Source organism: Rhineura floridana, chromosome 3 (assembly GCF_030035675.1).
Source record: "Rhineura floridana isolate rRhiFlo1 chromosome 3, rRhiFlo1.hap2, whole genome shotgun sequence".
In the NCBI taxonomy this organism is placed as follows: Eukaryota; Metazoa; Chordata; class Lepidosauria; order Squamata; family Rhineuridae; genus Rhineura; species Rhineura floridana.
The window spans coordinates 39338705-39350919 of NC_084482.1; the positions used below are offsets into that span (position 1 = coordinate 39338705).

Here is a 12215-nt window from a genome sequence, read left to right on the forward strand (position 1 = left end):
CAATAGCATAATAACCTAGAATAACGTAGTGACATTTTTATGCAAATATAAAGGATTTAGTTGCAATCCTATTTTCATTTAGGAGACATGGAGCAGGTGCGGGGAACCTTTAGCCCTTCAGATATTGCTGAACTACAACTCCCAGCAGTCGCAACAAGAATAGCCAATGGCCAGGGATGATGGGGGAGAGGTAGAGCTGTAACATCTGGAGGATCAAAGGTTCCCTGCACCTGCCAGAGGAGAGGATTGCCCCATTAGGGTAATATGGCACCTTAAAGCTAACAATTCGTTGTGGTATAAACCGTTGTGGACCATGGTTCACTTATGCCATAATACATTTGTTCTTTTACAGTGCCACAATATGCTCAGTTGTTTTTGCTCCAAAAGACTAAAATGGGTACCCCTCAGGAAAATTAAGCATTTAAATAACATGTTTCAACTATTCAAAGCATGTCACACACATTATTTCAGCAGTCCTTCTAGCATGCCTGTAATATTTCTGTATTTGGGCCATGCAGGAGGGTTAAGGCTCTCTAGGCCAACTAACAAGCCCATTGCCGGGATAACATCTCAAGTAAGGGCCTTCCTGGCTCATATTCTTAGCCACTGGGCACACTAGCTCTCACACCAGTGAATTTATGTCATTCACCACACCCCTCTACCCATGCAATAGCTTTTTCCACCTAAAATTTAAACATGGAGACATATCATCCCTCCCTCTTAAAACTTGTCTACTGAGAACCATTATTGGGGGAGTTCCTCCTTTGTAAGCCGCATTTCATATTTTATGACTGACCACTGTTAGGGAGGATGCTTGAAAGGCTTCCGAATTAAAACCCAACTGCTTCATGTCCTCTGTTGTTACAGTTCAACAGACCTATGTGCGTAACATGGGGGAGACACATGCATAGAGTGTTTTTATTTTCCACTGCAGCCATTTACACAAATAAAGACAAGCTGCTTCTCCGTTTAAATTGAAAAATAAGTTGCCTCTCTAGCATATGGTGTTAACTTCAAAGAACCACCCTTGTGGTGAAGTTAGTGTTTCTTGCTCAGGACTTTCAGGATCAGGCATGCTAAAAAAACCCAAAGCTTTAAAATAAGCCGGAACAATGCCATAGAGGCATATGCATACTTCCTGCTCATTATGCAGTTGTCATTCTATAGTTAGCCACCCTGTTTTGAGAAAGGGCACATTATTAGAACAGCAATGCTCAAACAGTGGGGGCATTTTTAGTTCCATTCCAGCATACTACTGTCACAAGACCTGCGCTACAGTTCATTCATTCACCCTCATACTGTAGTTTGTCTATCCCCTCCCCTGGGTTCAATCACTGCACAGCAGTAGGCAAGGAACAGAGACAGCGGTACGGGGGTGGGGCAGGTAGAGGAGGAGCAGGAGGTCTGGAAACCTGATCTTTGTCAAAATGCCTCCTAGATAATTAAGGGTGCTTGAACTCACCAGAAGGCTAGTACATTTGTCAAGGCCTTTGTACGGCAAGATTATTCAAGTCCAATCCACAAAGCTACATAAATCTATTGTTTATGGATAGATTCTTTCCAAGTACCTCACTTTTAATTTCAGTTTACGTATATTCTTAATTATATCACACTAAACCAAAACCGCCTACTCCAGGGGATTATATTCACTGAGGAAAATACCCCACCTTCTCTCTCAGCACCTTCCTAGTAAATGAGTCAGTGGATAACTTTTACTTTCAATGTGTGGCTCATATACCACATGGGAAAACTAAATGGCTTCACTAGGAAAATTGGTATACGCTCGCTTGTTTTGTTTGAGCTCTGTAAACCATGAACATTCTGCTGCTGAATTTTATTAGGTCACCTGTGCTTAGCTCCCCTGCATCCCCGCTCACAAGTCAAGAACCACACTGGAAGAAAGGATAAAAAAGCTAACAAATTAATTACCACATTTTGAGATGCCCTGAAGATTTGGACATGGAGCATTGATTTGCACTCATATCCATTAGTAAACACTAGCAATCAGCAGCTAACAAGCTCAAGAGTCAATGATACGATATGGGAAAGAAAGCATTAGATTCTAACACCACACAATTGTTCGAGCCAACAGAGCTGGATTATGTTTTCAAAGCTTGCGGTGGATGACCCTGTAAAGGTTCCAACTTATACCTGAATCTTTTCAAACCCGTAATTGAGGCGGTTTAAGCAAGCTTCAAGACAGAAACTTTACCAACGCAAAATGGAAAGATGTGTTTTCCCCTCACTTGTTTCTTACTACTATCCATGCCTGTCATGTACATTATTCTCTTTGGTGTGCTTGAGCATCCCACTTCACTGCTGTGAACACTTTAGTGGGCAACCAGGTAGATGCTATTGCCCTCTAGTCAACTGGCAGGATTGAGAAATTTTAAATATTTTATTACATAAATCTCTCAACTAGCTGTGATATTTTATTGATATGATAGTAATCCTTTTTAAAAACAATTGCTTCACCATTTGTTGCCTAGGATGTGTGAACCACTTGGGGCTATACTGCCCCCACACACCACCCAATCCCACCCTATGCTATGATTCACAGTACTGTGACTCTGGCACACACCACAGTTTATTAACACTTGTCCTTTGAAAATAATGTAGATTTTAAAATTTATTTTTAAATAAATGTGTAGAAGTAGTGGCTAAGAGCTTCATATCTTAGCCAGGAAGTCCCTGGAAAATCTCATTTCTGCCAAAAACCTCACTGGATGCCCTCAGGCAAGTTACTATCTTTCAACAGTTTCCTATCTGCAGTATGGAGCGAATACATCACATGGTTACGATGGATTGCCAAGAGATTCATGTGAAGTGCTTGGAATGGTACAGAGAGCATTGGTTACCTTCTCCAAGCCCACAATCATTCTTTAGCCCTTTCCTTTCAGCCGACGAACCCAAGCCAGAAGTCAAGGCTGAGCACTACCATTTGAACTAATCAGTCTTTGTTAACCACAGGGAGCCTTGAATACGTTTTTTATTTTGACTTATTGGTCATAATTGCACCCTGTGCAAGAACTAGATTATATGAGCTGACCAGAACTATACCAGTTCCACTTGCTAAATGCTTCAGAAATTAGATTTTTGTTAACTAGCATAGTATGTAACAAATGTACAGAGTTAAAAATCTGCTTCATTTGACATAAACTAACTGTGAACTCATCTAATCAGTCCACTTTACCACAAACCCGCTGAAATGAGAATAATGGCACAAAGTGGAGGCCACAGTCTTTTAAACATGTACGTCGTTTTTATTTATACAAGGATAGAGAAAGATTGTAGCAATTTTTATTTGTACTTGCGATCACGTAGGATTAGCACTGCTAATTAAATTGCTAGAAATTTAGGTTAGGACAGATGGTGGAATCGTGACTGGGAGGTGAACAAATGAAACCTCCCATCCCTCACCAAACATTAAAAGTAGGGAACATCTAAATGTATACATGACGTACTGTCAAAATGGTGCTTCTCTCAGGAGGACTGGGTCTCTCCATTCTCTGAGGAAAGAGACATACAAGCCCAGTTGTCTCAAAATGTAGTATTTAGGTAAGATGTAAAAAGAAAATAACCATCCCAGCAGTCTCTCTCAATGGCTCCTTCCATCTGGATGTCTCATCTTGGTCTCACAATTCACAGCAAATTGTTTCATTGCCAGCATGAAGAGTTTTGCTGTTAGGATTAAGGCCTGTCTAGCAGCATTCAGGGAGGGGGAGAGAGCAACAAGCTTTAGGGTTGGGGCTTTTGGAAGACATTCCCCCCTATTTTTAAAAAATTTGTATTTTTTGCTTTTAGCCTGCAAGTCTGCCAAGGTTTAAGGATGGCACCAGAATAAGAGGAGCCAGAGAGTGCAAAGGAGATGGCAGCAGTGAGGTATGCCAAGGCCATGCCTGTAGAGCATGTGTGCATTTTCCACTAAAGCCTGACCCATGTCACATGGCAGGAAGCAGGGACAGGAGAAGCACTAAGAAGCTGCTTTCCCAGAAAGGAATGATTATGGAAGAGAAGAGTGGCACAGGGACAAGCAAGTGTAAACTTTCCTTTGTTAATATCTCTAGCTAAGTGTGTCCTACAATCCTGTTATCCAGTTTTGGAAAGTGGCAGAGTTCATGGTCCTCAGGAACTGGACACCTCATATTGACTTGACCTAGGTTTCCGCTGTGGCAGAGCCTTGGCTTCTTTGCTGAGTGGGCCCAAATATGCCTGTGCAGATGGGGCTGCAAGACCTGGCTCAGGACCAGAACCAGTTCCATTGGTTCCTGTGGAGTAAGTCTGGCTGAAGCTGTTCGTGTTTCCAGGAGGTGGCCAGGACCTGGAGTTGGACTGGTACCAAGGCCCGCTTCTGTACCGGTTCGAATTGGGGTGTGAGGGCCCATTTTGGCGTTGTCCTTGGGGCCTGTAACCTTGACTAGGTCTTCTATTACCCTGGAATGGAAAGAAGGGTGGATCACTGTGAGCAATATCTATCGTAGCTTGCAAGTTCTGCCACATTCAGCACAGAGTCAAGACCCATAATTGCTGAGGATATTCCACTACTAAATCAGTCTGACAACAATGTCTTGCTAGCCTCCAGTTTTAAGAGTTGCACAGAAGAACACCCCACCCTTTGAGGTGATAACAGAGTTAGAGTATTTAGACACACAGAATCAGTTGCAAGGTCATACTTAGTGCTTTTTTAAAAAACAAGTGATGCCAATAGTATCTTTAACCCTGTAAGGCATCATTTGAACATGTTTGTGCAATACACACGCACACAAAATGGATGAGAGCATTTAAACTGGATGCACCTTCTAGTTACAGTCAAAATTTCTTTCCATTCTCAGGCCTGAAAGAGGAAATATGGATTTAATCATCACTTAAATGGTCAGATTCTGAACAACTGTGCAAACGCATTCCATAAAGCTAAGCTTCCTCTAATTGGTCCAGCCTACAGGCAAAAATGTTGCCTTTGGGAAAGTAATGAGGCAGCTGCTACAGGCCCCTGCCACTGCCTCTCCCCTGCTACACAGCTGCTGTGTTTAGCTGTAGCCACAAAGAAGCATACTTTTCCCTACTCCTGGCTGCCAGACGGCTGCTGAGATTGCACAAATGCAAATAAGAACAAAAAAGTGGGATAGTGGCCCTTTTTGGGCCAAATGAGCCCAGGCTGTGGTGTCCTCACCTTTTGTTGTAGTTACTACATTGCTTCAGAGTTGCCATGATAAAGCTGACAGCACACGCAGTAAGCTGAAATATAACGGGGGTGGGGGGGCCCCCTGCAAGCACTCACGGTTGCGCTACAACCAAAGCCAAGAAACATAACACTCTCATGGTCCATCCACATGCCACTTTCAACTGCAGCAGGCAACATTAATTCATTACCTCACGGTAGGGCTGATATGGGCGGCTTGCTGCATTTGCAGGGGGTTCTGTAGGGGATGGTGGTTTCTTATTGGCCGTGATAAGGCTTGGAGCAGAAACAGAGGCACACACTGTGGTGGTGGTGGTGGACCCATCTGGGCTGCTCACAGACATGGGGATGATAGAGCTGCACCGTGATCTGGTAGAATAACTGTTCTTTGGATGCGAAACTGAAATGAGAACACAAGCAAGCTTTTAGAATTAGTCTAAGGTAATCTAAGGCCACTGTGTGCATCTTCTGTAGCAGAGTCAGAGGGAAATTTCCCGCCTCTTGAAATCAGTGGAAAATAAAGTCTTGCATAATCAAAGATGAGGCACAAGGCATAGGTTTGCAGAAATGATTTTTAAAAATCATTTATTTATTTAATTTATTTACTGCATTTGTATACCACCCCATAGCCAAAGCTCTCTGGGCGGTTTACAACAATTAAAAACATTAAAAACAAATATACAAATTTAAAAACACATTTTTAAAAAGCAATTTAAAAACACATGCTAAAATGCCTGGGAGAAGAGGAAAGTCTTGACCTGGTGCCAAAAAGATAACAGTGTTGACACCAGGCACACCTCGCCAGGAAGATCATTCCATAATTTGGGGGCCACCACTGAGAAGGCCCTCTCCCTTGTTGCCATTCTCCCAGCTTCCCTCAGAGTAGGCACCCGGAGAAGGGCCTTGGATGTTGAGCGTAGTGTACAGGTGGGTTCGTATCAGGAGAGGCGTTTCATCAGGTATTGTGGTCCCAAGCCGTGTAAGGCTTTATAGGTTAAAACCAGCACCTTGAATTGAGCTCAGAAACATACAGACAGCCAATGCAAGCAGGCCAGAAACGGTTTTATGTGTTCGAATCATCCTGTCCTGTCCAGAGCCAAAAGAATGAGGCTGGAGTGTGTGTGCAAGTAAATCTCGTTTTATTAGAGTAATGGATACATCAAAGACATTGCGCTTCATAGGAAACCCTACGCTAACTCAGTAGAGTCCCTAACTATACTCTAGACATGCTCTGCAGCGTGTGAAGGAAGTTGACTCAACGACCCCCCACTGGGAGCGGCAGGCTTATATAGGAAATGTTTTTGAACGTAATCTCTGACTCCTTCATAATTCCTGTCTTTGCCCTGTCCGTTTCTCGCGGCGACGGGAACGAGGAGACAGGGGACGCGCATCCAACGGCTCATCTGAAGACACCTGCTCCCGAGCAACGGGCTCGAGGTCAGGGGGCGGTGCCACACTGGAATCCTCCTGGGAACTGCTTGGCAAGGGAGGAGCTGGCACTGTCTCTGAAGCTTCCCCCCACAAGTCCTCTGCATCAACTGGGGGCAGTGCGCTCGGCTCCTCGGAAAGGGCGTTACTCGTGGGAACTGGCTGGAGAGCAGGCTGCCCCCCTCCCGCACGATCCTGCTCAGACACAACAATCCCCAACTCTGCTTCTTCTAGCTGCGGAGGCGCCTGAAACTCATGCCTCCCCCCTTCCTGTCCCTTCTGAGTTGGCTGCAGCGCAACACATCTGGTCCCTGTTACCAATCTGGCCGCTGCATTTTGCACAAGCTGCAGCTTCCAAACCATCTTCAAAGGCAGCCCACGTAGAGCGCATTGCAGTAATATAACTTGGAGGTTACCAGAGCATGGACAACTGAAGCCAGGTTATCCCTGTCCACATAGGGGTATAGCTGGGCCACCAACTGAAGTTGGTAGAAGGTACTCCATGCCACCGAGGCTACCTGAGCCTCAAGTGACAGAGCTATGAACCTGCTCCTTCAGGGGGAGTGCAACCCCATCCAGGACAGGCTGGACATCCACCATCCGGTCAGAAGAACCACCCACTAGCAGCATCTCAGTCTTGTCTGGATTGAGCCTCAGTTTATTAGCCCTCATCCAGTCCATTGTTGCAGCCAGGCACCGGTTCAGCACATTGACAGCCTCACCTGAAGAAGATGAAAAGGAGAAATAGAGCTGCATGTCATCAGCATACTGATGGCAACGCACTCCAAAGCTCCGGATGACTGCACCCAATGGTTTCGTGTAGATGTTGAACAACATGGGGGACAGAACTGACCCCTGTGGAACCCCATACTGGAGAGTCCAGGGTGCTGAGTAATGTTCCCCAAGTATCACCTTCTGGAGCTGACCCGCCAAGTAGGAGCGGAACCACCGCCATGCAGTCCCTCCCACTCCCAACTGAGCCAGTCTCCCCCCCCCCAAAAAAAAAAGCATTTGGGGCTTTTTAGTTTAGAGAAAAGGCGGGTCAGAGGAGACATGATAGAAGTGTATAAAATTATGCATGGCATTGAGAAAGTGGATAGAGAAAAGTTCTTCTCCCTCTCTCATAATACTAGAACTCGTGGACATTCAAAGAAGCTGAATGTTGGAAGATTCAGGACAGACAAAAGGAAGTACTTCTTTACTCAGCGCATAGTTAAACTATGGAATTTGCTCCCACAAGATGCAGTAATGGCCACCAGCTTGGATGGCTTTAAAAGAAGATTAGACAAATTCATGGAGGACAGGGCTATCAATGGCTACTAGCTGTGATGGCTGTGCTCTGCCACCCTAGTCAGAGGCAGCATGCTTCTGAAAACCAGTTGCTGGAAGCCTCAGGAGGGGAGAGTGTTCTTGCACTCGGGTCCTGCTTGCGGGCTTCCCCCAGGCACCTGGTTGGCCACTGTGAGAACAGGATGCTGGACTAGATGGGCCACTGGCCTGATCCAGCAGGCTCTTCTTATGTTCTTATGTTCTAAAAGATACCATGGTCGATGGTATTGAAAGCCACTGAGAGATCAAGGAGGATTAACAGAGTCACACTCCCCCTGTCTCTCTCCCGACAGAGATCATCATACAGGGTAACCACGGCTGTTTCTGTGCCAAAACCAGGCCTGAAACCCAACTGAAATGGATCCAGATAATTGGTCTCATCCAAGAGTGTCTGGACCTGGCCTGCCACCACTCGTTCAAGGACGTTGCCCAGGAATGGAACATTTGCCACTGGCAAAAAATTAAAGGTACAAAAAACCCCACGGTGCAACAGGGACTGAGTGACAACTGGAAAAAGAGCAGAACGCCGAGAGGAAGGGGGCAAGGAAAAGTAGAAGGTCCTACTTGCAAGGAATCTTGAACAGGTGCACTCCTTTTGGGAGACAGGATGCACTGCAAGAGTTTGCTGCAGCCTGCACTTGTTCCCAGGTCATTAGTAAAACAACTGGGGCTCTGAAGCAAGTGATCTCCCAAGGACAAAAGGCTAGTCTGTGGCAGAACAGAAGCTTGAATTTGCAACTTCCAAATCCCAATTATTGCCCTACTCAGCAATTCTCTCTTGGTTTCACAGTAAAGCATAGGTTGGTATGTAACGCCTTCAGGATACCATAAAATCATCTTGCTTAATAACAGCTCAAAGAGTGAGGGGCAGAACTCATCTATACCACATATACACACACACAAATGCACAGCGAGAGTCCCATGAAGCATCAGTTGCTACTACAAGTCCAGACCCAAGCAAGTAACTCTGTCTTTTTGTAAAATCTTACAATGATAGACTATGAGAACTCTCACTGGGCAGGCTGTTATCAGATAGAAGGACCTATTCCACACTCACATCAACCTTACCTAGTTGACAGGTATTCTGAGCAGGGCCTTTCCAGCTGAGGCCCACAGAGAAATGTATTAATGTATTAAATTAAATATTGCACCCTTCCTCCCAAAAGGAGTCCAGTGTAGCAAACACCAATGTGATAAAACAACTAAAAATAAAATTAAAACATTTTAAAACAAGTAAAAACATGTTATACTTGTCAACAGGAAGAAAGTTTAGCTCACAACTACAGATTTATTTATTGTACAGCACTTTGGTTTTAGTTGCTTTAATAGTAAAAATTATTTACCTAGCTATGCAAAGTTGGCCCCAATGCACTTATTTATTTATTTAGTTTAAATTTTTATTTATATCCCGCCCTTCCCAGTAGGAGCCCAGGGCATACACCTGGGGTACTTATGTCTTGTGGGGGGTTTGTTATGCAGAGTTAAGGTTGGCTCACCTTGTCCAAAAGATTCAATGCTCCTCTTTAGTGCATCTAAGTCACAAGTGAAGCGAGCCACTCTTCCAAGATCTTCGTCATATTTGCGCTCACTCACAAAGTGCTGAATAGAAGGGAAAATGCAGGCATGTTAAAGTTCCATTAATGATTTCCTGTGAAGTATGTTTAGAGTTTGAGAAAAATTAAATCACTGACACCAAGAGACTTTGTCAAGGCATAGGTTGGAGAGTGATTGCAAGGTGCACACAGTCCTTTCCCTGACTCACAAACACAACTGCAGAAAACAAAGTACTTAAATTGCAAGGGAATCCAATTTATCTGCACAATCATTCCAGTGCCTTCAACTGCAAGTTACAGGAAATAAAAACTAAGCATAGTCTTGCTGGTGGAACAGCAGTTTCAGCAGGCTGAATTTCTGTGCTCATTGGGAGTTTCTGAGAATTTTTAGATAACTTTGTTCTGCCCTCTGGTGGTAGGCAAAATGGAGGATTTATTGGAGCTGTGCATTTAAAGCAACCATGTTTGCTCCTCTATGATAAGACAGATTATTCTTTTTTTTTTTTACAGGATAAATGTAAAGGAACAGCTCAGACAAAGTCGTCTGCTTGATTGTTGGGAGGTTTCTAACTATGCTGAAATTTCCCTCAATGGGAGTGCTGTAGTAGTTAGTGAACTTCCTGCATCTGCAGTAGAGATGTAAAATTTCTGGAGTTTTTCAAGACAAGGAGAAAAACCAGACATTTTGGGGGAAACTGAAAATATGCAATACTTACTTCTTTTTAGTGCCCTTCACAGATCAAAAATCACTTTTAATAATAAATAATAATAATAATAAATTTAATTTTTGTGTCGCCTATCTGGCCGAAGCCACTCTAGGCGACATACAAACTAAAATTCAGTAAATTACAATACAATACAGATAAAATACAATAAAATCAGAACGATCATTAATCACAGCAGCATGAAATCAGTTAGGGCGATCAATAGATAATAAAATATCCCAAAAAAGTTAGCCCTCCCCGGAATTCCTGAAGGCCTGTCCAAAAAGCCAAGTTTTTAATGCCCGGCGAAATATATCCAGGGAAGGGGCATGGCGAAGATCGAATGGGAGGGAGTTCCAGAGAGTGGGGGCCGCCACTGAAAATGCCCTCTCTCTAGTCCCTACCAACCTAGCTGTTTTCGTTGGTGGGACGGAGAGAAGGCCCTGTGTGGCTGATCTGGTTGGGCGGCTTAATTTGTGGTACTGGAGGCGCTCCTTCAGATAAACTGGGCCGAGACCGTATAGGGATTTAAAGGTTAATACCAACACCTTGAATTGGGCCCGGAAAACAACTGGCAGCCAATGTAGGTGAAATAATACTGGCGTGATGTGATCACGGCGGCGGCTGTTTGTAAGCAACCGAGCCGCCGCATTCTGCACCAGTTGTAGTTTCCGGACCGTTTTCAAGGGTAACCCCACGTAGAGCGCATTGCAGTAGTCTAATCGAGAGGTGACCAGGGCGTGTACCACCCGTGGGAGCTGATGAATAGGGAGGTAGGGTTGCAGCCTCCGTATGAGATGTAATTGGTACCAAGCTGCCCGGCTCACTGCCGAAATCTGAGCCTCCATGGACAGCTTGGAATCAAGAACCACCCCGAGGCTGCGGACCTGATCTTTCAGGGGTAAACTCACCCCATTAAACTGTAGGTCAACAGCACCCAACCTCCCCCTGTCACCCACAAGTAGCACCTCGGTCTTATCAGGATTGAGCTTCAGTCTGTTCCTTCCCATCCATCCACTCACGGATTCCAGGCACTTGGACAAGGTTTCCACAGCCATCTCTGGTGAAGATTTAAAGGAGAGATAGAGCTGCGTGTCATCTGCATATTGATGACATCGCAGCCCAAAACTCCTGATGATAGCTCCCAGCGGCTTTACATAGATGTTAAATAGCATGGGAGAGAGGATAGAACCCTGTGGCAATCCGCATGTGAGGGGCCAAGGGTCTGAAACCTCATCTCCCAATGCTACCTGTTGATGCCTGTCAGAGAGAAAGGAACGGAACCACTGCAAAACAGTGCCTCCTATTCCCAATCCTTCCAGGCGATCCAACAAGATACCGTGGTCGACGGTATCAAAAGCCGCCGAGAGATCCAGGAGAACAAGAAAGGTGGATTCTCCCCCATCTAATGCCCTCCTCATATCATCCACCAGAGCGACCAAGGCTGTTTCAGTACTATGTCCAGTCCTGAAACCCGATTGGTATGGATCCAAATAATCCGTTTCATCCAAGTGTGCTGCCAACTGGCCAGCCACCACTCGCTCAATGATCTTCCCCAAAAATGGCAGATTTGAAACGGGGCGAAAGTTGTTCAAGACTTTGGGATCCAAGGAGGCCTTTTTCAAAATAGGTTTTATAATTGCCTCCTTGAGGGCTGGTGGCAAAACACCCTCCTTCAAGGATGCATTTACCACCGCCCTGATCCCTTCGCCTAATTTCTCCCTACATTTCATAAGAAACCATGATGGGCAAGGATCAATCAGACAGGTGGTAGGCTTTACCGTTGAAAGCACCTTGTCCACATCCTTAGAAGGGAGAGGCTGAAACCGATCCCACAGAACTGGACTGCAATTGGTCAACTCTGGATCCCCCACTGCATACACAGCGTACGGAATCGAGTTCTTCAGGTGCTCGACTTTATCAGCAAAGTGCTTTGCCAATTTGTCACAGGAAGCCTTAGAATGTTCCAAGGGTTCCTGAGCAACTGGACCGACCAGGCTTTGGACCACTTGGAACAGCTTC

General features: G+C 45.0%; 1 protein-coding gene across 6 annotated transcripts in view; it reads right to left on the reverse strand.

The window, feature by feature from the left end:
* Positions 1-3239: 3239 nt before the first annotated feature.
* Positions 3240-12215, reverse strand: part of SPATS2 (spermatogenesis associated serine rich 2) — a 64918-nt gene continuing 55942 nt past the window's right edge. For all 6 annotated transcript variants that reach the window (XM_061615411.1, XM_061615407.1, XM_061615409.1 and 3 more), the window contains 3 exons: positions 9433-9535; positions 5371-5579; positions 3240-4434 (listed from right to left, as the gene is read on the reverse strand). In XM_061615411.1, coding sequence (XP_061471395.1) covers positions 4126-4434; positions 5371-5579; positions 9433-9535 — 621 coding nt within the window. In that variant the 3' untranslated portion in view covers positions 3240-4125. The remainder of the gene's footprint in view (positions 4435-5370; positions 5580-9432; positions 9536-12215) is intronic.